At 51.6% G+C, this 26,947-nt stretch overlaps 10 protein-coding genes across 10 annotated transcripts; 3 read left to right on the top strand and 7 right to left on the bottom strand.

The window, feature by feature from the left end:
• Positions 1–2,110: 2,110 nt before the first annotated feature.
• Z519_10099 (uncharacterized protein) lies at positions 2,111–2,348 on the top strand (the record flags this gene model as incomplete). The annotated part of the gene is made up of 2 exons (XM_016767817.1): positions 2,111–2,230; positions 2,289–2,348. 2 exons carry the CDS (start codon positions 2,111–2,113, stop codon positions 2,346–2,348), a joined length of 180 nt encoding a protein of 59 aa, XP_016615915.1.
• A 740-nt stretch (positions 2,349–3,088) lies between these two features.
• Z519_10098 (uncharacterized protein) lies at positions 3,089–3,583 on the top strand (the record flags this gene model as incomplete). The annotated part of the gene is made up of 1 exon (XM_016767816.1): positions 3,089–3,583. The coding sequence occupies one exon, from the start codon at positions 3,089–3,091 to the stop codon at positions 3,581–3,583; it is 495 nt and encodes a 164-aa protein (XP_016615914.1).
• A 444-nt stretch (positions 3,584–4,027) lies between these two features.
• Z519_10097 (uncharacterized protein) lies at positions 4,028–5,629 on the bottom strand (the record flags this gene model as incomplete). The annotated part of the gene is made up of 2 exons (XM_016767815.1): positions 4,028–4,939; positions 4,988–5,629. The coding sequence occupies 2 exons, from the start codon at positions 5,627–5,629 to the stop codon at positions 4,028–4,030; spliced, it is 1,554 nt and encodes a 517-aa protein (XP_016615913.1).
• A 910-nt stretch (positions 5,630–6,539) lies between these two features.
• Positions 6,540–8,767, bottom strand: Z519_10096 (uncharacterized protein; the record flags this gene model as incomplete). The annotated part of the gene is made up of 3 exons (XM_016767814.1): positions 6,540–7,408; positions 7,490–7,984; positions 8,086–8,767. The coding sequence occupies 3 exons, from the start codon at positions 8,765–8,767 to the stop codon at positions 6,540–6,542; spliced, it is 2,046 nt and encodes a 681-aa protein (XP_016615912.1).
• Positions 8,768–12,009: 3,242 nt separating this feature from the next.
• Positions 12,010–13,374, top strand: Z519_10095 (uncharacterized protein; the record flags this gene model as incomplete). Its single annotated transcript, XM_016767813.1, has 1 exon — positions 12,010–13,374. One exon carries the CDS (start codon positions 12,010–12,012, stop codon positions 13,372–13,374), a length of 1,365 nt encoding a protein of 454 aa, XP_016615911.1.
• Positions 13,375–14,372: 998 nt separating this feature from the next.
• Z519_10094 (uncharacterized protein) lies at positions 14,373–15,554 on the bottom strand (the record flags this gene model as incomplete). The annotated part of the gene is made up of 4 exons (XM_016767812.1): positions 14,373–14,593; positions 14,687–14,914; positions 15,035–15,376; positions 15,530–15,554. 4 exons carry the CDS (start codon positions 15,552–15,554, stop codon positions 14,373–14,375), a joined length of 816 nt encoding a protein of 271 aa, XP_016615910.1.
• A 1,037-nt stretch (positions 15,555–16,591) lies between these two features.
• Positions 16,592–18,518, bottom strand: Z519_10093 (uncharacterized protein; the record flags this gene model as incomplete). The annotated part of the gene is made up of 4 exons (XM_016767811.1): positions 16,592–17,317; positions 17,387–17,571; positions 17,644–17,851; positions 17,925–18,518. 4 exons carry the CDS (start codon positions 18,516–18,518, stop codon positions 16,592–16,594), a joined length of 1,713 nt encoding a protein of 570 aa, XP_016615909.1.
• Positions 18,519–19,124: 606 nt separating this feature from the next.
• On the bottom strand, positions 19,125–21,536 carry Z519_10092 (uncharacterized protein; the record flags this gene model as incomplete). The annotated part of the gene is made up of 1 exon (XM_016767810.1): positions 19,125–21,536. One exon carries the CDS (start codon positions 21,534–21,536, stop codon positions 19,125–19,127), a length of 2,412 nt encoding a protein of 803 aa, XP_016615908.1.
• Positions 21,537–21,992: 456 nt separating this feature from the next.
• Z519_10091 (uncharacterized protein) lies at positions 21,993–24,164 on the bottom strand (the record flags this gene model as incomplete). Its single annotated transcript, XM_016767809.1, has 6 exons — positions 21,993–22,216; positions 22,285–22,977; positions 23,026–23,094; positions 23,156–23,321; positions 23,386–23,550; positions 23,604–24,164. 6 exons carry the CDS (start codon positions 24,162–24,164, stop codon positions 21,993–21,995), a joined length of 1,878 nt encoding a protein of 625 aa, XP_016615907.1.
• Positions 24,165–24,670: 506 nt separating this feature from the next.
• On the bottom strand, positions 24,671–26,521 carry Z519_10090 (uncharacterized protein; the record flags this gene model as incomplete). The annotated part of the gene is made up of 6 exons (XM_016767808.1): positions 24,671–24,833; positions 24,903–25,066; positions 25,126–25,210; positions 25,278–25,303; positions 25,373–26,229; positions 26,302–26,521. 6 exons carry the CDS (start codon positions 26,519–26,521, stop codon positions 24,671–24,673), a joined length of 1,515 nt encoding a protein of 504 aa, XP_016615906.1.
• Between the last annotated feature and the right edge of the window lie 426 nt (positions 26,522–26,947).

Here is a 26,947-nt window from a genome sequence, read left to right as displayed (position 1 = left end):
TGACACGAACTGGAAGTCACCTGCAATTCTAGCTCAAGCACTTTCGCATTTACAGATGAGCTCCACAGATCGAATTTACGGTCGAGAGGGCGCTGGATCTCCACGTCACAAGGATTTCGAAGGTCCCGTTCAGCTGAAAGCGGCGTTATTTCAAGCTTCAATTCTCTGCATTTCCACCCACCGCTCGTACCCAGTCATGCGATGGCCACAAATTTGTCAAGCTTTCGTTCGCTATTTGAGTGCTGTGCAGCAGTCGAGAAGAACACGAGACTGCTAACAGCCGACGGCTGGGAACTTGCTAAAAATAGCTTAGCTTGGGAGCCATCTTCGGCGCCCCAGCTGTCAGACCCAGAAACTATCATCTTGATTACGTAAATGAATGGCATTCAGCTATCCCACCTGATGTCCTGTTGCTCTGTCGATATCCTCGATAGCACAAGTGTATTGACGTGGCTCACAGCAGTGGGTCAACACCCTCGAATCTCCTCGCTATTTTCACCGTCATCTGGCGGTCTCACGCGCCCCGCGACCCCGAAGTCCTTTTACGCTCACCGAACAGCGAGTAACTTACTTGCTGCCTTGAAGGTATGTAAAAAAAGTCATATTCCCATTCCTGACGTTCCTAAGTCTGCTGCGCATTTGAAGATCAGCTTAAACATAGCTGAAGGACAGGGTTACTTGCAACTTCTTACCCCGTTCAACATAGTGGCCCCAGGCCTCCAACTGCATTTCCACGGCCTTTCGGTCGACTTCGAACTTAGAGTATCGCTTATTCAGGCTTCTCTCCCTTCATCCGGTGACTAGAAAAGTAACGTTGGTCTCGACAGATCGCATGTCAAAGACTCCCGAGAAGTTCTCAGTCACCATGTTCTTAGGCCAATCTTACAGGAGACACTTCCAAAAAGACCTGGTGCCACGAGGCTCGGTGGCGTTCGAGATCTTCCTGTGATTAAATTTCAAGGTCCATTCAAACGGATTACCGCAAATACTTGGAATTTTGGTCGTGTTTTGATGTTGAGTCCTATCCCTCCTCTTGCACTTGGACGACTCAGTCCACCAGCCATAGTTCTGCTCGGGTCCTGGCACTAGCCCTCTTAAATCACAGTTTGAAGCAAGTGGACTCCTAAAATCTCAACCTTCCAGCAGTGACAGACAGGATCGCGAGTATCATCTCCGGTGATGATTTGGGCGTTGACTCAGGCTTGTGCAGAATAGTCAACGACGTTGGTGCCATGACTCCGAACCTATGCTCGCCAACCGCAACGGTTTGTGGCACCGATTCCGGGGATGATTCCACACCAGGTTCCTGGTGAAGCCTTATTCCCTAGCAAGCCGAGTTGAAGAATAAGTGGCACAATCAAAATCTTTCGCTGCTAGAACGGAGGTGGCCTTCGTTGATAATGAGCATTCCGTTTACCTTGGGAACAGTGGTCCTCTGTCATTCATCCTACAGTGTCAATTATAGTCGATATAGCGGTCGCTTTAACGTTATTGAGCACTCTCGACGTACATATTCCGTGACAGACTGCCGCTGTTCTTTTTGGGATCCGGCTCGTTAGATACCTCTGTGGATCCGACTTTGCGGGCCAGATGCTCACAACTCATAGCGCCAGCGCACCTGTGCGTCAACCTCCAAACTTCCTGCGATCCGCCCGATGCACCATCTCAGCGCAAATCTGCTCAACGATCGACTTGCGTGTAAAGTGTGCTAGTTAGTCACGTCATGGTTCCGCTAATTCACTGTCGCTTTATCGACAAGTGCGCATCTGCGTCCACAACTTCACCCAGGCCAGTTGGTTGATTCAAGCAACCACCGCTCCTCATGGCGTCCCACATGACGCAAATGCTCTGCGGCTGCTAAAGATGGATAAAAGGAACCACATTGATGGGGATGAAATTTCGTGCCTTTCAGTCCTCTCGACTGTCCTCGTTGGAGGGGACAGACAGAGAATAACTATCCCAATTACATACGCTCTCCACCAAGTCAGAGTGGGTCACTACACGGAGACATCTACAAACACCAAACCCATTTCTACGATCAAATCGCATCTTCCTATCCGACACATCGGGACCTTCTACCTCCACGAGGTATCCCTCCTCTGCACTGACCATGGCCCCGATGTCGTCCGGAACCTTCTGCAAGAATACCGGCGCGCCGAGTCTTGGCTGGCGAAGGGCGAAGGGCGTCCCGTTCTTGACACCCACGTTGTATACGGCTCAACTGGCCTCGGTAAGTTCTACTGATTCTTGAGCCTTATCATCCCTGCCTATACACCTATCTCCTCCAGGTGGCTAGCTCAACCCCCGCCAACTTCCCCTATCCAGTCGATGTCGACACTCAACACTAGTCACGTGTATTGACCGCGGTACTCCAACACCCAAACTATCTTCCAGCAACGCCTCTCTTCGTCTTTCCTATGCCCGTTTCGCTGTCATACCCAAGCCTCCTAGCAACACCATCCCCCGCAACGCCATCCTGCTTAAATTGCGGCTCAGCAAGCTTGCTCTCTCAGTTTCTTAACTCTCACTTTCACCGCATCTGTCATTGCCGGCGTCGTCACCGGGGTCGTGCGACATAGTCTAGATTTAGGGTTTGGGGATTTCGGTCCCATCGTTACTGTGGTTGGGCTTGTTGAGAACTATGTGACGTGGAGATTGAGCTGACCTCCAAGACCAGAAAGCCCATAGCAGCCACTGAAGGGGTAAGTAGAGTGTACCGCTCGTTAGGAGATGGCTCTATATGCCCCAGGAAATGCGAGAGACTGAGGGCTGTTATGATAGGACATTACCTATTGGCGTTGATAGCCTCCCTAGCCATGCAGCACCCAAATGTGGTTAACTCGGTCTATTAGGCTTTAGGCACACGCCAGGCAGACATGGAGATGGTACGTCAGTACTAGTTAGGACTATTCTTAGTGCTGCAATGCATCATATGTACCAGGTATGAATATATCCTATATCCAACCCCGTAGTATATTAGGCGTGAAGAATCCTCGCTACGTCTTTCTCTTCGTTACCCCTTGAAAAGCTTCATTTCCCACCTCGCCCAGTTCATCTCCCCGACGTCTCGACTTCTCCCAGCCCAGCCATGTCCCTCCTCACCGCGCACGCCGTCAAGATAATCCCATTCTTCACATCCCCGCACCTGTCCTCACTCCTCGCCTTCTACAGAACCTACCTCCCAGACTTCACAATCTCAGCGCACCCAGCCGACTCTCTGGAGCCGACGTTCGCGTCCATCGCTGCAGGTCCGGGCGCCGCGGCAAACATCTACATCGTCCAGGACACGGCCCAACAACGCGCCCGGGGAAGTTGCATGCTCATGCTCGACTCGCTGGGTATTCTGGGGGAGTTGCACGCACGCCTTGGAACAGCAGCCGCTCAGGAGGGCCTGCTGCGGCAGGGTGACGCGGTCGAGGAGTGGACGGGGAAGCCTACAAGTGGTGTTGCTGTGTCCGCCGCCGACGGGCTACAGACTGCTGTTTTGGGACCGCTCGAGGACAAGCCCTGGGGATATCGCCAGTTCGACCTTGTGGATCTGCACGGCAATATGATTGTCTTCTTTGCCTTCTTGGACGAGTGAGGGCGATCCGACAGGTAGATGCGGGAGGTTTGTGCTTAGGGGTGAATCGAGAAAGTCAGAAGGCGGGGATGGAAAGCTTCTCTATCAGAATATTATCCTTTAAATCCCCCCGGGGCTACATGTTAGCTTGCGAGAGATTCTTTCGATTTCTGGGTGTGGGCCGGTTAGTAGAGACTAAGTGGTACTGGAAATGGAAGGGACATTGAATGCAAAAGTGGCCAACGTATAAGAATCAAGGAGTATACAACAGTGAATGAATTCAACAGGAACCGATTTCAATTGCTTTGCCCGCTTTCGTATGTCTCACCCTCAGCCCACGCGGTGGCTTTTTGATCTTCCATTGCTTGATCTGGCCCGAAGGCCCCGTCTTGGTTGGCTCCCTCGGCGGGTTCTGGGGTGGTGCCGAAATAGCCCGATTGGAATCATCGAGGACAGTGCAAGGAATCATCTCTTCTTCAGGGTACAGATCACACCCTCCTGCTGCACGAACCAGTGGTTGCAGATGTGCCACTCCTTTTCCGGGTACGTCAATTCGACGTGATACTGCCTGAGCAGCTCAGGTATGACCTTGTGGATCTCGATCCACGAGATGTTACGACCGATACACTTGCGGCTCCCTGCCCCGAAATTCAGCTCCCAGATGTTGTCCATCTCCTTCAGTTGCGTCTCAGGCGCCGTCAGCCACCGGTCTGGGTTGAATTTCTCGGGTTCCGGACCGAAGACGGCTGAGCGGTTAGTTACCCAAGGATTGATACCCACTATTGTCCCCGCAGGGATGCGGTAGCCCTGGACAGTGAGGCCCTCAGCTGGGACATGTCGCTCCATGAGCAGGCCCACCGAAGGGTGAAGACGCATGGATTCCTTGACGACAGCACCTAGATAAGGAAGGACAGTGGTGGCTTCCTTGAAGGTGATGGGTTGACTGAGCTTCCCCTGTTTGTCCGCATTGTCTATTTCGCCAACCAGACGGTCCATACATTCCGGATGGCGGCAGAGGAAATAGACAATGGCACGAAGCGCGATGGCCGTCGTGTCTGAGCCGGCGAAGACATTGGTCGACAGGTGGACGACAATGTCGCGGGTGTTCATCTTGAGTGGATCTGAGGATTTGACATACGCCCAGCGGCTGAGCATGTCACGGCCTTCGACGTCGGCGTTGATCAGTTCGCCGTCTCGTTTGATGCTTGCCCGCCCATTGATCGCCTTGAGGGTGAAGACGAGCACCTGGTTCCAGGTCTCCATGGCGGGCATGAGTCGGGTAAACAGTGGATTTCCCAGGAGAGCATGGTGCAGTTCGGGAACTTGACCACAGAGTGCTGCATACGCGAGCATCCCTTCGATTGCTTTCATCATTCCCTGGATCGACAGTCAGCAGAGCTCCAAGATCACTTTGGCGACACTTACGTCGACATCTTTTCCCTGGTCGAGAAACCCAAGTTTGCTTGCGAAAGTGACCTCACCAACGACATCAAAGGCAAAGTATTGTAGCCAGGCACCGAGGTCCACGGGTTCTCTCTTGGACGCAAATTCATTGAGGCGATCCATGAACAGAGTAACACAGGAATCAATCGCTGCCTCTGACTGTAGCAGGTTCGGCATGCTGTAGGCGGCTCCGATTTTGCGCTTCTCAATACGATGGTACTCTGGGTCACGGGTCGAGAAGAGATTCATCTCAGGCCTTTTCTTCCATGAAATACATTGTATCGGATAAAAGGCGGTTTTTGTGAAGTTCTCCTTGATTCCATAGATGACTGGTATCAACGAAGGGTCGGAGATGGAGACATGGTTAGGTCCAATGCGGACCACGGGGCCGTACTTCTTGTGTAGATTGATGGCGGTGGTGTGAGCGTGCCCTTTGTAGACATCGTACAACCTCCAGAATTTGGTGTAGGCGGCGAGTGGGGGTCCGGGAATGTTTCTGAGCCCAGGTCTGAGCCTGTTGTAGACCAGCCAGATCACCAACAGACCCAGGATACAGATGAGCGGGTAGGCAGCAACGGCATGCTTGGTGGAAGAAATGAGATCTGCGGGAGTAACAGTAGCCATGTTGCGCAGGCGGAGTGTTCGCTCCTAGGCAAAGAGGGACAGAAATGAAGACGCTGGTCCCAATTTTGGCTCATAAGGCTCCAACCTTTTGTATGTTAGACTCGCTTTCCTACTCTCGAGACGCACCCGGATAATGCACGGCTGTCGACACCCAACAGGACCGAGGACTCCATGTGTGAGGGCCGTCCGTCCATCAAATTCCAAAGTGGTGATTGGCCAATGATGGAAGCTATCGTCCAAGGATTGGAGCGTCGTGCTGGAACTTGACCAGATGCAGCCCTCATTGAACCCGGGACCACTACTTGTAGTCCCCTGGGTAGGCGAGCCCCCGCTTGAATGTACTATTATTGCGGGTCTGAAAAGGCGTACACGGTAGACTTGTAGGGTTGAGGTCTCTTGAAGCAAGCACAGAGGGAAATGACCGACGAATGTGGTAGAGAGACACCAAGGGTCAAGGGCCAAGCCAGCGCCTCCCGCTTGCCCGAGCCACCAGCAGCCCTTGTGCGAAAGGCACACTCCACTTCGCCTGTCACGATACGCCCCCTGGCACTTAGTCGCCCCCCCAGACTGGAATCGAAAGGCCCACTGCCCCGGATCCGAGGCATGGGGTCGCAGCAACCGGTCATCGGAAGGAATATGCCCATGCGGAGAAATAATTGTGGTGCTGGGTGTCTTTGAGAAAGAGTCCGGTCCCTCACTTATTTCAATATCGAGGTGTGGAAAGAGGGGTGGGATTCTACAAGTACAAGAAGCAGATTTCCAGCAGACAGGTTGGTGGCAATCACTGCGCTAACAGCTTGAGCATAGCTTGACGTTAAGGCTAGGCAAAATGGATACCAACGGTCACAGCGTTACAACTCTGTGTGATCTCTCGTCCTGACATCAATCTGTTAGCCTCAAACAGTGTGTGTTATTCTTTTCGACACTCGTAGGTGGAAGGATTTGCAGCTTCTCTAGCCAGCTTCACGTCCATCTCCCTTATCGCGAACCCAGCGTAGTTTTCAACGCCTTGGAGAGGGTATTTCGCTGTGGACACTCCATACTTGGTCGTCACAACACAATGACGGCAGAAATCAAGCACAGGGAAGGCAGTGGTGTCAGGAACATGCCTAGATCTCTCGCTGAAGGCCCCGCCACCTAGCGCCGTAAAGCACAATATCAAAACGAGTCCGCTCAACACCACATAAGCTATGACAGACACGATTCCCACGTCGATCTGGTTTCTGGTCACTGCGAAGAATACCGGGCTGTTGCGTTCGAGACCCTCCGGAAGAATGATGTTGTCGTAGTTAGTGAACAGAACGTTACTGGGTAGCTCAGGGGCAGCTTGCCGTTCAATGTAGCCTGTTTGACAATAGGAGATGGGGATTGCCAGCAATGCCTGAAGGGCATTCACTCCTCTTGTTTGCAGGGCCGGGTTGTCCTGAGAGAGCTCGGTGATGGAATTTAGCATCGATCCGATCATTGCTGGAAACATGAACTTGCCAGCCCCCAACCCTAGGATTTCCAGAATGTTGGATGTGGTGAGGTCTGTGGTGTTTCCGAGGCCCAGGAAATTGTCCCACGCTTGTAACAGATCTGCTGACTCCAGTGGCGCGACTGTTTCTGACATTTTGGTGAACTTGTGGGAGATAATTGTGCCATTAAGTCTCGAATATGCGATCATAGCATGGCGGAAAGTAGAGGATAAGCTCGTGGACCAAGTTGGTGTTGAATTCCATGCAGACTCCTTCCCACAGTTTGCCGAGGTGATGTCGGAATAGCTGCAGCTTGAGATTCCTGTAGAGATCAGCTAGGGCACACATCGCCTCGCAACGACAATGGCGCTGGCGAGTCCTTGAGAATTGTAGCGTCACTTACTGGCATGTATTTGATTTGGGGCAACGTTCTTTGCACACAGTCTGAAGGCGCCAAGGGTGGACGTCAGAGCCTCAGTGTAATATGTTCGGCACTCGGTGCCATTGTCAAACGCCCAGCCATGATCTCCCTCGGTGAAGCGGAGAACATAGCCTTGATGATCTTCAACGAGCCAGGAGTCGGCTTGGGGATGTGCATCTGTCGTGACCTGCGCAGCTATTTCCTCCTGGCCTGCAGCCAGGTAAACAGCTCTCTCGCACGTCTGTCCACCGCGCACGTCAACCCCGAGAGCGCATGATCTTCTGCGACTGGCATCTGGCGTGATGTCAACGGCACGACTCGGATCATTCAGAAACTGGCTGAAAGTGGCTCCTAACAGTATGTCCGTGAACGGGGACAATGTAACTGCGACGCTGGTGTTCAGAGATCCCAAACCGAATCCAAGCGGTGCGACTGTCTGGCCCACCTTGTCGAATCTGAGCACTGTTCCCACCTCACCTGCAGAGAATCAGCAATATTCAACACCCAATCGCCAATCCGGACAGAGGTTAGATTGACATATTCGGTAGTCACCCTAGTAGTGGTGTGGGGACACTCACTCATAATCACGACTCCCAACACCGGCAATAAAACCAGAGCGAGAAGTCTGAGGCCGCCCCAGAACCTTGTCCTAGCCCTGGACTTTGCTCCAGCCGTAAGCTGCATCAATCCCAGAATACCAGTTCCCTCCTGAAGGCACAAGAACTCGGTGAATGGTATTCCGCCTGTGCGGACAGTCAGGAGCCACTGCACTAGCTCGAATGCAGACGCAACTGTAATCGCGAGCAGGAACCCCGTTGCTTCAGACAAGGCCCGGAGAACAAAGATCGCATTGCCCGGGGATGAGTTGATAAAGTGGCTCTTCCACAGATCTGGTCTAATGGCGTACAGTGCTGTTAGCGCAAGTAGGATGGCAGTGAGACACGCCGGAACCCATGCAACAAGAATTGGCGTCTTCTTCTTCTTCCTCGCATTTGTTGCGCCATTAGACAAGGGTGCAGTTCCCGTATTGCGACTTCCTGAACTTGACGCACGCTCAGTCACTATGTGTCCATGGCCCTCCTTCAAGGAGCATTCTGAGATGGCGAGACTGATGATTCTGTCGATGTCCGGATCTCCAACTTTGTTGGATTGTGCCTGACCTGCCGGCAGGGGCCCAGGCACAAGTTGGGCATGGGGCTCGTTCTGGAAAGAAAGATCTCGACCTGAGGATGGCGATCTGGGGCGCTCAGATGCTGCCATATCTCTCTAATGCTGCAGTGCTGTAGAGAGCACAGTCATAGACATTGGGAATCCACGGTGAGAAATTGGCACAAGACATCATGGTCATATGGGGGCAGTTGTCAGGCTGAACTCGTACATATGTTCCAGAATCAAGAGCCCAACTCAAACCGAAGGAGATGACTGGGTGCAGAAACACGAGTTTTGGAATTGCCATCAGACCTTATTGATTGATGGTGAAACCTTGTTTGCTCGTGTTCGCTAAAGACGTGTCAAATGTGTGCCCCTTGAGGATGAATGCTTGGCGATAGGGCTGCTCTCGACCGTTCTCGACAGGAAATGGCCCAGCCACCCCTTAGATGGTCGCACAAAACATTTGAAAGTTAATCAAAAGTTCCAAGTCGCATCTCTTGTCTATTTGCTGATTGTTATACGAGGCCGAACTGCACTTCCCCCTTGAACGGTGGCTGCCTACTAATAGCTCGCTCAGCCTTCGTGAAGGAAGGGCGATGGTGAAGCAACACTTTCTTCGTCCTCTGCGCCTCAACAGCCTCTGCACGGTTGTTGCTAGTACTACTTACCACGATCTCGCACCTTAGATACACGGGATTGCTTCTTTTCAGCCTGTCTCTATAGATATGTGCAAAACCTTTGGACTGCTGCTGATACTATTTGGGTTCCTCAGTTCAACAGTCGCGATTACCCAGGCTGCCAAGCTTCCTTCCCTCCTCAATCGTCAAGCTGGGGATCTGGCATCTTGCGAGCTGGTCAACAGCATTGCAGCAGCATGCTCTGCTAGCACGAGTGGCCTTTTCGACCAAGGGTTCAGTGTTGCTGCCTCCTGCCTTTGCTATTCGGGGTCCGTATATCAGCCCTCAATCTACGATGGAGCAATCGAAACATGCCTCGCGTACCTTTCGACAGCCTCACCACCACTCTATACCTCGCTTGCAGGGAGTGGACAGACAGGGAGTCCCTGCGCATCGGTCGGGGATGTTCGAACAAACACAGTGATTGACTACAATCTCATCTCTTGCTCGTCTTGGTATAGCATGGAAGCCTCTTGCTCTGGCAACAATATAAACTCCTCGCCTCCCCCGTTCTCGGTCCAAGCAAGTTGCTTGTGCTATACAAGTTCGGCCTTTGCACCTTCGGTCTTTGACGGCTACTGGGACGGCTGTCTGGAGTACTATAAGACTGCTTCATCGGCATATTACTACGAAACACTTTCGACATCAGGGAAGAATCTGAACACACCTTGCGCGAGGGTCGGCGATGTTAGAGCTACCCCGACGGTGGACAGTTCAAGTTTCGCCACACCGGGCCAAACCGTCCCGACCACACCGAGCGCCACAAATACAGGTCGCAGTTCAAGCAGCAGTGGGCCTATTGAAACGGCGGCTGGCGAGAGTGCAGCGTGCTCTTTGCGTCCACCCGGTGCTTGGTGCTTCCTTTGGACAGTTATGTTGTCACTGGCATTGTCTCCCAGGGTTCTCTGATTGCTCCCAAGCTGCGATCAAATAATGCCTGGGCTGACTCAGTTTGGCTTTGCTTCCATTCGAGTTGCTTGGAGATTATGTGGTGCAAGCAATCTGAATCGACTACTATTGGCCGAGGTAGTACTATGTACTAGGAAAGCAACAGACTTAGCTTTATTCGCGGCATGATGGAGAACCAGTCATTGCTGACTGTCGGATAGAATTAATTTATTTTATTATTGCACACGGTATGACTCGAGCTAGCCCCTTGCACCTCGCTTTCAGTTAATGCTAGAGCCATTTTAGGAAAGTAATACGTACTGCGCTAGGAAGATGCGGCTAGGCTGCTTTCGTCCAATTTCGTGAGACGTTATAACTAGTCTTTTAGGGTGCGCCTTCTTTCAATGTGTCCTAAGATAAAAGCTTTCCTTACTCTCGAATAATTCACTTCTGATCTACCTAATATATAGCTACTTAGGATATTTACTACCTAGCCTCGTTAGAGCCCTGCTCCATTCTATCTCTAGACAGTCTCGATATAGAATATAGAGAATTGAGACATCTCAGAGACATTCTTTCTATAGATTTTAACTGGTTCAAAGACTCTCTAGGGAGCTAGGGGGTTACCAAAGCAAGCCACTGAAATGCTATGTCGCCTTCCCTATAGGTGTTAGATCGGTTGGAACCGGTTCGAATCGAATCTGCGTAATCTGCGATTTAAGCACCAGACTCGGTTATACCCCAGTTTAAGACCGATTCGAGATCGATTCGATCTAATTCGACTTAGTTTACTAATGAAATAATTTAAAAAAAAACAAAATTTTTTTAATTCTAGTCGGCAGCACTTTTTCTCGAAATTTTAGTTTTTATCTCTTTAATTTTAGTCTTCTAAATATTAGAATGATATTTCTATAGTAAAAATCTTTAATTTTTTTGATATTTTTTACTAACTGAAAATAGTATATTGATAATTTATATGACAATTCTTAAATATAAAATACAGAAATCGATTTATTCTCGTACAAGCCGACTTAAATTACTCTTAAGTCGATTCGACTTAGTTCGAACCGATCTCGAATCGGGTTGAATCGGTCTAGCCCGCCTATAAACCCCTAAAATCGAGTCCGGCCCAGGTCAGAACTGGGCTGGAAATGACCTGGAACCGGTTTAACACTCGGCGGACGGGCAGTATATAGTAGTTCGGAGAATTTGTAGGTGCCATATGCTAAGCGACCAATTTGCGTTCGATGATAGAATTAGTCGCAGGATCTAACCGGGCTTTAATCTATTAAGGCTCCAATGCGCGATCGATAGACGATCGATCGCGTATCGGCCGCGGTTTGAAAATGACTCAGAGAAAAAGAAGAATGCCACTACTTATACAATCACTACACCACCCCATCCATAAGGATTCTATATCGTATCTACACCACTACTCGGTTCCAACTGGGGTCTCGCATCCTCCTTTAATAGTACTGTGTCGACGATTGGAGCTGCCAGTCGTGATACCTAGACAGCGCAAACGGATATTGAGCACTAATTACCATGCGCAGTGATTACACCTTAAATTGGTTGTCTAACTAAGCTCGGAGTGTAAACGTTCTACTTATAGACTAGTAGGTTGCAATGTCGTGATTGCGACTATGTCCGCATTTGTCAGCATTTCGATGATTTGAATGTTCATACACTACTGATATCCAAGCCATGTTCGTATCAACAAAAGACTTACGTACAGAATCTTTTTTTTAGCATTATACATACACTGACATTGAAGTCTTCCAGAATATGGGCGACCACGAAAACCTCGCCGTCCGCAGCAAGGACGATGCACCTCGCCAACTCCATCTTACAGCATTCATGCGCCCCGTCTCCTTACACACTGGTGCATGGCGATACCCTGGCGCGTACCCGGATGCTAACTTCCACCTCTCGCACCTTAAATCTTTCATCAAGAAACTGGAAGATGCCAAATTCGACGCGTTCTTCATGGCCGATCATCTTGCCGTTCTGAATATGCCAATTGAAGCACTGAAGCGAAGCCATACGGTCACTTCGTTCGAGCCGTTCACTCTTCTCTCCGCTCTCTCACAGGTCACAGAAAAGATCGGTCTGGCGGCGACGGCTTCAACAACCTACGACGAACCGTACCACATTGCGCGCCGCTTCGCCTCTCTCGACCACATTAGCAACGGCCGTGCAGCGTGGAATATTGTCACAACCGGTAACCCAGAATCAGCAAAGAATTTCGGTCGTGACGAGCACATGGATCACTCGGATCGTTACAAGCGTGCACGAGAATTCTACGATGTTGTTACAGGTTTGTGGGACAGCTTTGCAGATGATGCATTCGTTCGCGACGTTGAGTCCGGCACATATGTCGATCCAAATAAGATCCACGTCTTGAACCACGTAGGAGACGAGCTGAAAGTCAGAGGACCACTCAACATCGCACGACCTGTTCAAGGTTGGCCGGTCATTGTGCAAGCTGGTCAGTCCGAGCCGGGAAAGCAGCTTGCTGGAGAAACAGCCGAGGCCGTGTTCTGTTCACCGAAAGACATCGAATCCGCGAAAGTATTATACGCCGACATTAAAGGACGTGCTGTTGCTGCTGGCCGCAATCGCAATCATATCAAGATCTTGCCTGCTGCCTTCATTGTTGTAGGCGATAGTATCCAAGATGCACAAGAGAAGCGACTCGAGCTCGACAGCTTAGTTCACTACGACAGTGGTATAGCTTCATTGTCAATCGCACTCGGCACAGATGCGTCCAAGTTCGATCCAGACGGGCCACTCCCTGCCGACATTCCTGAGACCAACGCGAGCAAGACCAGTCGTGCAGGGGTTTTGAAAGTGGCTGCGGAGGAAGGCTTGACGGTCCGACAGCTTGCACAGCGGCAAGGAGGGTATTCTGGACTTGCATTTGTGGGGACAACTGAGAGCATTGCCGATGGCATGCAGCAGTGGTTGGATGAAGAGGCTTGTGATGGCTTTACCATTGCACTGCCATTCTTACCGCAAGGTCTGGACGATGTGACTCAACGGCTGGTGCCAGAATTGCAGCGGCGTGGGATCTTTCGGAAAGATTATGAGGGGACAACGCTTCGGGAGCATCTTGGTCTTCCACGGCCAAAGAACCGTTTCTTCGAGTGAGAATGGCGTGCTCGTGGGGAAGTATGGCACAATCATAATCAGGGCTCGAAGAGGCACATGCTGCCGAGGTATTCATCTCGCCGCATCTGAGGGACTGTGATTGATGGAAGAGTAGCGGCTAGCAATGAAGCATGAATTTGGTGAACCGTCCTGGGGCCCTTAAGCTGACTGATTGATTAAGGAAGAGAAGTACTGTGACAGAAGAGGCTGGAATACTAGCCCAGCAAGTGCCAAGGTGCCGCAGTGCTATGAGCCCGCGTCTTACTTAATCAGGCTAGGCCAACAAAACAGTTCTCCTATAGTAGGCTCGAACTTGTGCGTATAGCAGATACAGCCTGTGAACAAATAGGTACAGGTACCTGTTGTTAAGCTTCACGTTTTCCATATTACTAATTAGTATCCATCAAGTTCTTTGTCTGCCCTCTTGCTTCTCTGACGGTTCCTCTTGTTAATGGCATTATACAGAATGCGTCAGGAATCTCCTGGAAAGTCGGAGGCCTCAAAGGTTTAGGAAATGCCTTACGTTCTTACCTGAAGCAGCAATGCTTGTTGCAGTGGACATCTCGACACTCTCCTCCGAGCTTTTGCTGCCTAGTATACTGATGTCTGACCGTACGTTGAATCGTACCGCTGCAACTCCAGTTGGTTCGACAGAGGAATATTATATCGCTTCAGTGATCGAACGGGCCCTTAGGATACAGTATACATGAGCTGGAGGCCGAGGGTGTTAAGTATATGGACGAAACTCTTGTTAAGTATCGAGGACATAGTACTATCTATGCGACTTCTGCATCTCACCAGAAGAAAGGTCTGATTGTGGGAGGAGAGAAGGGAAACGAGAGAAGAGAAGGCCGACCATGAAGAAAAAATGCATGTAACCTAGGTAATTCGATCGAACTAGTACTGAATTCTTTCTTACATAGTACTAGTACTTCATGAGAATTTTTCATCTATTCCCAACGGCAGGGTTCCTTGTCCCGGGACTCCTCCAATACACCTTAGGCATATCCCAGGGTCCAGAAAGTCTCGATGTTGGTGCCAGAGTCCTCGTCGACATACGGCGGTGGCTGGCTCAGTGTGACTTTGTCGCCGTGGATTTCAGCAATCTGTCCCGATAAAGCAGGATCAGACAGCAATTGCTGGACTCCTCTTGTGAGGGTCGACATGGGCGTGAGGATCATGGCCTTGAAGAGATCCTTGCTCGGAGCAATATTCGTCTCTGTAATTTGTACCCTCCGTCAGAATGTCTTTTTGTCCTCTATCTATACGTATCGGAGTGTTTTGTGGATGGCGGTTAAAAGGTAGCACGTACCCAAAACAGCGGGAGCGAGGGCGTTGATCTGAATGGCTTCCTTTTCGAGCGAGCGCGCCATTGCCCGGACGAACCCGATCACCCCAGACTTTGACGCCGCGTAAATTGGCGCCACGGGGAACGGATACAGGCCGGCGTTGGATGCGGTGCAGATGATGCTTCCTCTCAGAGGGTGCTCGGCATCTGGCGCACCGTTTTTCTTGATATAGTGGATCGCCAACTTGACGGCTAGTTATCAGACTAAGGTTAGCCAAAAGCCACCCACTGCTCACGATGAGAAGAACCGTGAGAGAAGAAGGGGGAATTTGAATTGTTGGTGGGAGGGGGAAGAGGTCTCATTTTCTTTACTGTATATTGTCCCTATCAGGTTGACGATTAACGTCCGCAACCCAGGCCTGGACGGACTCTCTTCATCCAAGATCAACTTCTCTTCGCGGGAAATCCCAGCGTTGGCCATTACCACGTCGATTCGGCAGTGGTCTTTGTAGATCTGCTCGAAGGCGCCGGCCAGCTCGTCCCAATTCGAGACGTCGGCGTGCTTGAATGACAGGGTGCAACCAACATCGCGATACTCGGCGGATAAAGCCTGCACGATCGCCTCGCCTTGCTGATCAACATCCACAACACAAACTGTTGCTCCTTGCGAGGCAAACGATCGCGTGATGCCGAGTCCGATACCAGAGGCGCCTCCTAAACAGCGGGCATGTTCAGTGAGTGAAGGTATGCGTGTGCGCGGGAGGAATGGTGATGATCATTTCCCGCTTTTGGCATAGAGGATAGTAACGACAGGCAGCTCCAATAATGGCTGGGGTTGAGAGTTGGGGTGCTATTAGGACTACTTACCTGTCACGATAACGACTGGTGCCATTGTTCTGAGCAGGTCGGCCTTCAATTGAGCCCGGACTGACCCCTTAAGCTAATGGATAGAATCTCTCTTTTCCTCTCGCGTGACTGCACGCAATGCTATGCCCTGGCGCGAGGGGTCGTGACTGTATCTAATAGACGTGCTAGACGTACTGCCACTGCCAGTGCAGGAAACTGGTTCCTAAAGGCCTGATGTCTTCGCTGGAGGGAAAGATCGTATGAGCGACCTTACCGGAAATTCCCCCATGTTGTGTCCGCGGACCAACTAAACAGAATCCTAGGAAGGAAGATGACTGCACGCTGTGCAGCTTTTCTTTGTTTTGCGGTTTCTCTGCCAACCCAGCCATCTCAGACCAGGTTGCGGCAACCTGGAAGGTCAGCGAATGCAAAAGTCCCCTTCCGTCGTCTCCCCCACACCCCAATCCGCCCCCGCCCCCGCTCCCGCTCCTTCCCGCCTCCACCATCTGCCCGCACTCGCTCCATTCGGTCCTCCGGAGATGCTATCATTGGGTTCCTGTTGGGACTCTCGGGCGACAGATGTCTCCACCAGCGCGCTGGGTCGCTAGATAGATAGGATGCAACTGATTTTCACTGAGACGGCAAAGACGGCGACTTTCCAAGAACGCGCCTTGACATCTTGGCCGCAATGCATTACCGGTGTAAGGAAAGAGAACCTCCCATCGCTCGACTTAAAAAGACATTGAAAACCGAAAACTAGACTCACGACGCACGTGTATCGCATCAAAACCCAACAATACGATAGACGCCGAAGCTTTTCTTGCACGGTGTCTCGCCTAGCGTTGCACAAAAGACCTTGTTTCTTGCGTATGTATACCATGTAGTACCTGATTCCGGCTTCACTACAGAGTAGAGGAAAGGCGGAGCTAGCTAAAGAGCTAACTACTAGTAGAGAGCTGCAGGGGGGGGAAAGCCCCACCATTCAGCTGGACAGCCTCACCGTAAAATCAATCATTCTGGTACGTGATGCGTGATCCTGTTGTTGGACGCCTTTCTCCTTGCCCCCTCTCTTACTATACCTAGTTACAAAGGCACCCTCCAAGCATCCGCATCGTAAGTCTTGGGCCAAATTCCGTTCTTGCCCGGAGCCAAAATGCCCTTGGGATCCAGAGCATTCTTGATGGTTTCATTCAATTTCATTTGTGCATTGTCGTTGAAGCTGTACGTCCCGGCGATCTGGTCCATCAGCGCCAGATGGGTCCGGTACTCACCCCAGCCGTGCTTCGCGGCGTCGTCTATTAGGGTGCGGATCAGTTCGTGGGCATTGCGGCGCTGTTTGGGGTCCTTCCGGTCGAAGACGATACAGACGATGTGGTGGATCTCGCGCATTCCGATGACAAAGTCGCCGATGAAGTCGAAGCCATACTCCTCGCAGCGCGCTCGGCTGACCTTGTACTGAGCCATGGCATCGTCACCTGTAACTTTGGCGATCGGGCTAAAGAATAAGTGGGCTCCGTTTGGCAGCCAGTCCACCCACTTAAGCTCGTCCATGCTCGGAATGCCCTGCATTGTGTCATGCCGGATCTGCAGAACCTTGCTTTCGGGCACGTCTTCGGGGAAGTAGAATTTGGCTCCGGGAATGGCAGAGAACGAGGCCTTCACTATCTGCCACAGCGCATCTCGGATTGGAGCAGGACCATATAGAGCACCGTAGAAATTCCACCGACCCAGGTTGAGCTTCTTGGCGATAGCGTCCATTTCGGCGTCCGTCAGTGGCTTGTCGGAGTTACTGTACGCCTTTCGATCTCCCTGAACCAAATCCGTTAGTCACGGTTTATCTAGTGACAACAGAGAGTGGATTTTGGGCGGTTTACGTACCACAACTGCCGCGTCAAGTAGGATATGCCGAATAGTAGGTACATTTTGCAATACCATAGCCGTCCGCAGTGGTCGGATAATTTCAACCGCCTGATGAAGATCCTCGTCGCGTGGGATGGTGATAAGGTACGATTGATACCCACCCGGGTTAGGCATCAGCCACATGCCCATTTTAACCACAATCCCTATGTTACGCAAGCTCTTAGTGATGTTGGACGTTATTGATAGGAGGGTAGGGGGCAAGTCTAAGGATTTACCTAGCGACGATTGCGTAAAGATGCCGTCGTTGTACGGTCCAAACCCATAGTTGAAAAGCTGCCAACACTTGTTCGCCGGTTGTTGGTCCACGGGTAGGTTATTATCCGCTCCGGGCTCAGGTAGAGCACCCATGCCGGTCCGAAGGAGATTGCCATCTGGGAGGACAACTTCAAGACCACAGTGCATCATCCAGTGATCACCGTAGGGCTAGATCTCGGACCAGGACATGTTAGACATTCACGATCTAGACGATTCGGGGAAGGAGGCAAAGTCAATGTACCGTATATCCAACGCCCCTTTCAATCGTGTTCCCCAACACTGATCCACCTCCCAGGTCAGGAACGTCAACCCAGAGCTTGTCTCGGAGGTTGTTCTGGACCAAATGGTTGTGTAAATCGGCGAAGGTAACGCCCGGTTCGACTAGGGCATAGGCGCCATCCACATTGACCTCGAGAACTTTGTTCATGTTCTTGCCCATGTCCAACCCGACGCTCCCAGGCACCCGGGGCGCGGCGCCACCATAGCCGACATTCCTCCCAACCGAGAACGGCCACAGGGGGACCTCGAACTCGTTGGCAAGCCGTACGATGGCCTGGACGTCCTGGACGTTTCGTGGCGCGACAACGGCTGAGCTGACAAAGTAGTCTTCGTCGGCGATGTAGAACATATCGTGCACCTTGCTGGGGTCGAGATAGCTGTCCTTGCCTAATTGCTGGACGTCCTTGATCACATTCACGTCATGTTCGCCAACGATGTTCGTGACCCTCACAATGAAATCCTTGAACGTATGTGAGCTGATACCCGGAGGCAACACCAGAGGGTCGTCAACGTTCTTTGATGCCTGCGTATTCGGTCTTCGGCGTGTGTCTGGCATCGCGTCGCCGCCTACAGAGTGCTTCGTCAGTGATATGCTGTCTAAGATCTTGGCTGCTTTGGGTATCCTGAAAGTCTGGCAATGTGAAGACTGCCAGTGGTGAGGCTCATCGAGGCTGGCGGAAAATGGAAGATTGCCCTGCTTTTAAGTGAAAGTGAGAGAGTATACCACCTCCTCAAGCTAGTCGTCGCACATTGTCCCTTACCCGGTATCTGGAACTGGCAGTATGGCCTGACATATGCCCCTACCCCCTCGGATGTTACCCCAGCGGAGTAAATGAAGGCGGGAGTTTAGTTGTGGGGGAGAGAAGACTTGTATTTGGTCGACTCAAACCCGTTTCCACGCTTCTTAACCGAGGCTGGAGGGTTGTTGGCGCTGCCAACGGAACGCTTGGAATGTGACAGGTCTTTAGGACCCTGGGACTATTCTTTCAGCCTTGCGTGATTGGACACAATAATGCAGAAATATGCAGAAACAGGATCCCGTAACCGAGTGCAAATGCAATAACGTTGCAGAGGCTCCGAGAGCTGGATGGAGATTACACGCTCAAATCTTGTGGCTCAGACTGTACAATATCGCATGTGTAAGAACATATCGTAGCGTACATTATTCACTCATTCTCAGCGGTTGAAAGCTGGTAATCAAGTCGTTCACCTGATCCATGCTGGTCTCATCAAATTTGGACAGGATCAGCGGGACTCCGGTCCCACGAGAGTCTTTACATTCCAAAGGGCTGTGCTCAGCCTCGTCCGTTTTTCGAAAGGATTCCACCTTTTCCAGCATGACACGCGCCAGCAACCAATACTCCGAGGCGTTCCTGTAAAACCCGATCCTTTTCCATGGAGTGTCAGGTTCCGTCATACATTGAGGGGCCCAGAGGTCGTGAGTGCCGTAGCAGTCCACGAAGTCAGGCTCGAAGCGTAGATTCCACACGACCCTCCAGTTGATTATAGCATTCCGCAACGTCTCGAACTGTGCGTCAGAACCAAAGACTGGGTCAATGTTGAAAAGGAAACTATGAAAGGATGACACAATGGTCCAAAGATTGAGAACACCGCATTGGGAAAGGTACGCTTTAGTGCCTGCGTCAAGGGTCTTCTGTCGCAAACTTCGGACAGCCGCATGGAAGGGAATACCTTTCTTATATAGTGGATGCGAAATCCATTTCTGGATTTTATTGAAGCAGTCGAGCGCTGTAGAGGCTTGGAAACAAGGTTCGGGACATGCCAAATCATTTGTGGCTTCTCGGAGGACCATCCTTGGAGGGAAGTTGTTGAAGATGGTAAAAGCCGTGTCGAGTAGGAAGACATACATGATCGATCGAATCACCTCCTCTTTCACGACGAAGTCCTTCCAGGAGAAGGTGTGCGGATCCAAGCAGTCCAGTCGCACATGGTTGGCGTAACGCATCAAATCGCGGGCAACCGAGATTACCATGCTGTATCTCTGCCTCCGGATCCTCCCTTTAGCGGCATCCCCGCCCTCCCAGTTCTGATAGAGGCAAACTGCGTACGCGGCTTGGAGGGCTCGAAGCCTCGCTTCTAGCTGGTCCGGGAAGCAGGGAATGCAGCTCCCCTCATCGACGTTGTAGGTTCTCTCGTCGTAGAAGACGAGTTTTTCCACAACGTCGAACCACAGCTTGGCCCGGGAATGATCACTAGCATATGGAGACAGGGATGCACCAATCAAGGCCATTGCAGCGAGTAATTGATGAGGTGCGGTCGTAGCGTCGAAACTGGGTTTGTGTATTGTTGGGCAGTTTGGATACCAGAGCGTCCAGAAATACTCGTGGAAGCGGTGGAGATTTGCCGGACGGAAAAAGTCCACGCATTCCCGCTCCAAGAACGGTGACCAATCGTCCGCGCCTGTCCTGTTGATGGATTCCACGCCCTGGCCGCTGAGTGACATCTTTTTGATCGCTGTGAAGATCTGGTGTGACTTGATCGACAAGTGACGGTATTTCGATTCGCAGTCTGTGCTAGATCGCGTCAGAGAATGAGAACCTCTGGTGGAATTGGATCGCAATCCCTCGAAGGAGGCATTTTGACCCGTGGAAAGCTCCACCCATTGTGAAGTCGCAAAGGATTCGAGGGGAAGTTGGACTGGCCTGCCAGGGTTGGTGGCGGAGACAGTGTCTGCTAGGTGATCCCAACCTCCATGCGGGAAGATTTGCCTCCCCTCCGGCAGATACCGGTTGTTGAATGGCAATGAACCGCCATACTCAGCCACTTCGCTCAAGCCATCCGAATCTTTCTCTGACAAGGACGGCTCTGGCAGAATCTCCCTCAATGCTTCCGTGTCGATTGCAAACGCCCCGCCCATGCCTTCGTCATTTCTCGTAAACCGGATAAGGAAGCTGAAGGACTCCCGAGGGTCGCGTTCTCGTTCAACAAAATCGGTTCCTAGAGCAAGAGTGGAGAAGTCATTATCTGGGGATAATCCATCCGTGACCGCCCACGACGACTCCATGTCGTCGGATGCAGGATCGAGGGATCCCGGAGGCAGGTAAGTGTGCGTTCTGAAGTCGTCTGGAGGAGATTGTGGTTCTGTTCGATCCTCAGGCCAGGTGGCTTGGAGTGCCGACGTATAGGGGAAAGGAAGCGAAGTTGATAACGTGCTGCAGTCTCTTTCATGTCCTGCTTCTAGTGCATGTTCAAGGTCAATTTCGGGCGTATGATCCTGGAGCCAGGTGTAGGAACAGGTTTCTTTCTTCTCAGCGCAGTTCCTGCAGGGTCTCATCGAATCACACGCTCGCTTCAACCTCGCACAGCGGTCGCAAGCGGTCCGATTAGTCCTCACCTTTGCGGGAGCACTTCTCAGATCGTTGCCGTCCCTAGGGGGCGCATGACACATGATTGAATGTCGTCGCAGAACGTCCTTGCGCTTAAACGCTTTACTGCAAGTGCCGCACACGAATGGACGCCAGGGAGCGTGGTTTGCGAGGTGTCGTTGTAAATGATCCAGTCGACTGTACGTCTTCCGACATATCGGACAGTAGACTCGGGCACTGGGCGACATGTTGCGTGACGACGGTGCTGAGAAAAGGAGAAGGAGGAACAGCGGGAGGAGCCCATGTTTGCCTAACGAGTGTGAAATTTTGCTGAGTAGGTTTCGGTGCCGGTGCGTCTGGGCCCAACTGGCATGGGGAAGCTTCGTTCCTGATCATCCCTCTAATTAACTAGCGGTTGACCCCGTGCCCCGCATCCAGCACCCCCTCTGGAGGGGACAGAAGGGGTTAGTCTTTGTCTCTTGTGGGGGGACTTCCGCTGGCCAGGAGAATTGTGGGGCCTGGCTGATTTCTGTGGGGGGTTGTTCGGATCTGCTCCTCGAAAAGGCTGCATCTACCTAGTACAGTCTTGCCGACGAGACAAGTTAGAGCACTAGCAGACTGACCGACTGACTGGTAGCCCCCTTATGTCCGATTGTTGAAGTTCTCTGGCACTAATCTTGCGGATGACTATAGTATATTGTCCTTCACCTCTTCCCCAGCGCTATATTCTCCCCGGCCGCTCCTACAGGTGGCAACGGAGGAAAGTCGATCTGATCATAATTGAGGTAGTCCACGTTAACCTGTTTGGTCTTCTCGTTGACCGTCCAGCCGTTGCCAATCCATCCACATGCATTCTCATTCTCGTATTCGTACAGAAAATCTTCCCACCGAGGATGCGCCAGGGCTTGCATAGCATGCAGAGACGAGCCTACCATTGATAGTTAGACAGGAAACGTGACAATGGCGAGATTAGAGATGGTTATGAAAGCCACACACCTGGCCAGAGTGCGCTCACTCTCCCGTCTGAGGTCCCACCCTTGTACCAGCTGCGGCAGTCGAGACTGAACACCGTCGTCTGGAAGTACAAGTCGCAATACTGGACAAAACCTTCGACAGCACTCGACCGAGGGCTCATGCTCTTGATGTTGTCCCGCTGCATCTTTTGGAGACACAAAACAATATAGTCGATGACTTTCTCGATCAGCAACAAGAGATTACCCGTCCCCAGCGCCGAGTTCGGACCTAGTGAAATGAAGTAGTTGGGAAATTCATCCGTCGCGAGCGAGAGATACGTCGACGGTACTCCCCTCCATTTCTCAGACAGGCTGAGCCCGTTTTTCCCGAGAATAGGGAACCGAGGGCTGAACGTAGTGTCAAACCCAGTAGCGCATACGATGGCATCCACAGGGTGATGTTGGCCGTCGGCAGTGACAATCCCATCCTCAACCACCTTCTTAATTCCCGTAGTGATAACATCAACTTTGGGACTCGCGAGTGCCTCCAAATAACCTGGACCCGGTGTCAACCTGCGACACACAGGAGGAAACGAGGGCAAGAGGGTTTCAAGAAGCTCTGGCTTTCCGGCAAGTCGTCTCTTCATGTTTTCTGTGAACAACTCAACGGCTCCTAGTTGTTCGGGGGATCCTTTGATCGTCACTGAATGGACGGACTGAAGTTCAAGTTCAATGTCTATTGCCGTGGTCAATTTAATATTCAGCAGGTTGGGAGCGGTCATACCTTTACGGAACCGTTCATAAAAGGCGGGATCGTTCTTGAACCGAGCAATGTCCTCCTGGGTGAAGGAGACTGTTTCCCGTATGGTTAGGCTTATTCTCAAAAATCCAAGCACGCTGTGCGCTTCACGTACAGTTGTCCAGGCCTTTGCCCATCTGATCGACCTTTTCTCTGGCGAATGTTGGGGCCAGCCACGTCCTCCCGCGAATGTAGTGGTCGATATGCACAGATTTCTCGAGCACAGCCGGAACGATCTGAATGCCACTGGAGCCATTGCCAATGACTGCGAGTCTCTTCCCCTAACCACATGTGGTATTGGAATTTGATTCCGACAAATTGGCCAGGCATTATGTTCGAACTTACTGTCCAATCAAATTCCTCGTCCCAATTCGCGCTGTGGAGCAACTTGCCGCCAAAATCATGCAGCCCAGGGATATCAGGCCACTTCCAGTAATTGAGCGCGCCAGTCCCGGAGATCAGAACATCGCAAGAATCTTCGAGGACGGTGTAATCGGCGAGGTTTCGGATCTACAACGTATATCAGCACCCTTTTCCACGTCTCTGAACCAGCCAGCTGATACCGATACTCGCCATTTCCCAGTCCGGTCATCCCAAGTCGCTCCATTGACCTCGTGTCTCAGCTTGATGTACTTCGCACAGTCGTATTTTGCCACAACTTTTTTCCAATAGCGATGGATCTCCTGAGAAGTGGCATAGAACTGAGACCATTCATGATTCGGTTCAAATGTGGCCTGGTACGTGTGGGCGGGGATGTCGCAAGCACAGCCCGGGTAGCGGTTCTCAAACCATGTCCCCCCGACATCGGCGTTCTTCTCGTAGACCTGCAATGAAAGATTGGGGATCTTCTGTGGCAGGCGGATGGATGCCAGAATACCCGAGATGCCCGCTCCTATGACAATGACACGCAGCGGTCGATACTCGTCGATGCATCGCTCATCGAGCCAGTGCTTCGGTGCCTCTCCCATGTTGATGGACAGCGAAGTTGCGGCGGGGAATGAGGCGAATTTGTGTGGAGGGTCTCGAGAACCGGACTGTATATAAATCCATCTTGCCGGCAGATAATTGCTATGAGACAACTGCCGCAGACATTCGACGATTCTGGTATCGGAAAGAGGAGCCATGTTTCCGTGGCGCCCCCCATCATATTTGGTGGCATGACAGGCTCTTTGGGCGTGGAGGGGTTCATGGGGCTCCGCGAAGCTCGCGTGGCTCAGTCTTGGTTCCGGCAAAGGGCCTAGGCCTCGGGAAAACCCCACATTGAGAATACCCATTCCGAGCTGCCTTCTATCTGGACCCATCCTGCCCATCCCAAAGTCCCAGGCCGTGTGGTTGAAAGGGTTCCTGCCTGAGCAGATGCCGGACTTTCGGCTACAACGCTACCACCGCCATCAGCCTCGTCTTCTATGAGAATTGGTTACCACAATACTGGAATAGCTCGAAGGTCGGCCCGAGCAGCTCAAACACTAAAAATCTCAAAGTCATCTTGATGGCAATGCCAGTAGACCTGCGGAAAGCCAGTTCTCCTGGAAAAGGTTCAGTAGATCTCCACTTCGTCGTCAATTAAAGACTTTGCTAATATAGCAGTAAAATAGGATGCAACAGCATCTAAACCAGTTGGCTCTGTCCCTTAATCCGTCACCAAAACTCGAACGCCTTTGCTTCCCACTTTCGGGAAGGGCAGGAAAAGTTCATGTACCATCGTGACATCTTCTCTTGTCGTCTCATATAGTTGGAAGTGCACTTCGCGGAAGATTTTGGCGAGGCCAAGGAGCATTTCGGCTCGTGCAAGACTGGAAGGGAGCACAGTCAGTTGGTTCCGACAAATGGATGCCTTGGGAGCACCCGAGGAAAGCACGCACTTTAGCCCAATACACTGTCGGGATCCTTTGCTGAAAGCGACGAGATAGTTTTCGAGTCTCTTACGCTCGTCGAGGTTCATCCATCGCTCTGGAATAAAGTTGTACGAATCTGGGAAGATGTTTTCATTGTGGTGCATGAACACGCTCGTCATACCAACGGCAGTCTAGTAACACATGAGTCTGAGCCAATATTGACTGGGTTTGATAATTGCAGGAATCCTACCCCGGCTGGAATAGTCCATTCTTTGTACTGGAGATCGCGGTCGGGGGCAATCCTCTGCAGTCGAGTGCTCACGCCATACGAAAGTCTGAGGACCAGCGGCACCGACGGGTTAGAAACCGACGATGCTTTCCCGACAGGGGCTTTGTACGTACCTCAGTCCCTCGAGCATCACTGACGTCTGCAGATTACATAGTATCGGGCAAATTAGAATAGCTGACCAATTGGCGGAATCAAAAAGGAGGCTCACAAGATAAGGCATCTTTTCCAAGTCTGTCAACGATGCGGTTCGGCCTGGGTCGAGCCGATCCAACTCCTCTCTCATCTTGTTCAGCTTTTCTGGATTCTCAAGCAAATAGTAGGTTGTCCAGCTCAACATTTTTGCAACGGTTTCCGCTCCAGCACCTACCACGGTTTGGATCTCTTGTGCCAATCGTTCGGCACTCTTTTCTTCTGGAGGTAGATCGCTGGCTAACACGTCGTGGAAGAAGGTGGGATGATCAAACTTCTGTTTTTCTTGTCCACTCTTCTGAGACTCGATGACCGAGTCGATGAGGACCCCACAACGGTTCTGGAATGCAAACATCAAGCCCATCCCCGGGTTGAGCTTTGTCACCAGGCCTTGTGGCAAGGTTTTCAGCAAAGACACAAGCCAGGGGAAAGGCTTGAAAAAGGCACTGCTTTTTGCAATCCCGCTCAATGTCTCGCTCCACTGGGGGACAAAGTTTGGCTCATCAAGATAGTGGAAACCAACACCCATCGTGTAGTCCGAAATAACGTCGGTGGTGAAGCAGGTGTAGGCGTGTTGGACCGTGATGGGGATGCCTGTATTCTTAAACTCATTTAGTCGATAGCAAAGCTTGTCAACCACGGCTTGGATCTCAGGTTCCAGCGCTCGAATCCGTTGCATGGAGAAGTAGGGATTCATATTGGATCGCAAGAGGCGATGATGGTTGTGGTCCAGGATGGCGATTGATGCCTTGGGGGTACCAAACATGTTCGCAAAATACTTGTATTTGTTGCGAGGGCTGCTTCGCGAGTAGAGAACCTCGTAATAGTCGGGATCGTCGATATGGAGTTCCCAGGGACTGATCCGGACAATAGGCCCTGGAAGCGAAAGCCAAGCATCATCAGCGGTGCATGGTGCTTAGCTACCCGGCAGCGAGAGGGAAGCCATACCATACTGCTTGTGCATCTTACCAATTTCAAATGTGTACCTTCCATGGCAGATTGCGTCGTAGTAAAACTCATACCACGCGGTAGCAGCAGCCAGTTTTGGTCCGGGGAACCGAGCCAGCGGTGATAGATAGAGTCGGTAAACCACAAGGCCCAGGATATACGCTACCCAGACAAAGGCCAACACCAACAGCGGGTGTGTGAAGGATTGGGCCAGCTCCATCGTCACGCCTGGGTGTGCGGTAAAGGTAAGCAGGCTTGGGGAGGGTGAAACAGGGTGGAAAGATATTTCGAGTGAGGTTCAAGCTTGTGCGAAATTGATAATGGATCCAGGCTAATTCAAGACTCGCACGTGGCTCTTTCTGATATGCCAGGTCGGTGCTTCGTCATGCTTGATCAAGCCCCTCCTTCCCATGCGTCCTGCTCGCCTGGTGTGCGAGATATCGTGCTGGGTGGGAGTGAGGTCTGTGTGACCAATGCAACATGGGGCGGCAGGCGGCTGAATTGAAGGATTTTAGGCCTCAGCCTGGTTGGACATTGCTGGTTTAACAGCCGGGGGCTGCGTCGGCTGCGGCTTCCCCGTCACTAGGTACCTAGCGACTTAACTAGTGATGCTTACTTAGGCAGCAGCTCCCGTCACTACCAGCGA

The sequence above is a fragment of the Cladophialophora bantiana genome (assembly GCF_000835475.1).
Source record: "Cladophialophora bantiana CBS 173.52 unplaced genomic scaffold supercont1.17, whole genome shotgun sequence".
Classification (NCBI taxonomy): Eukaryota; Fungi; Ascomycota; class Eurotiomycetes; order Chaetothyriales; family Herpotrichiellaceae; genus Cladophialophora; species Cladophialophora bantiana.
This window is presented reverse-complemented; position numbering and strand designations above follow the sequence as displayed.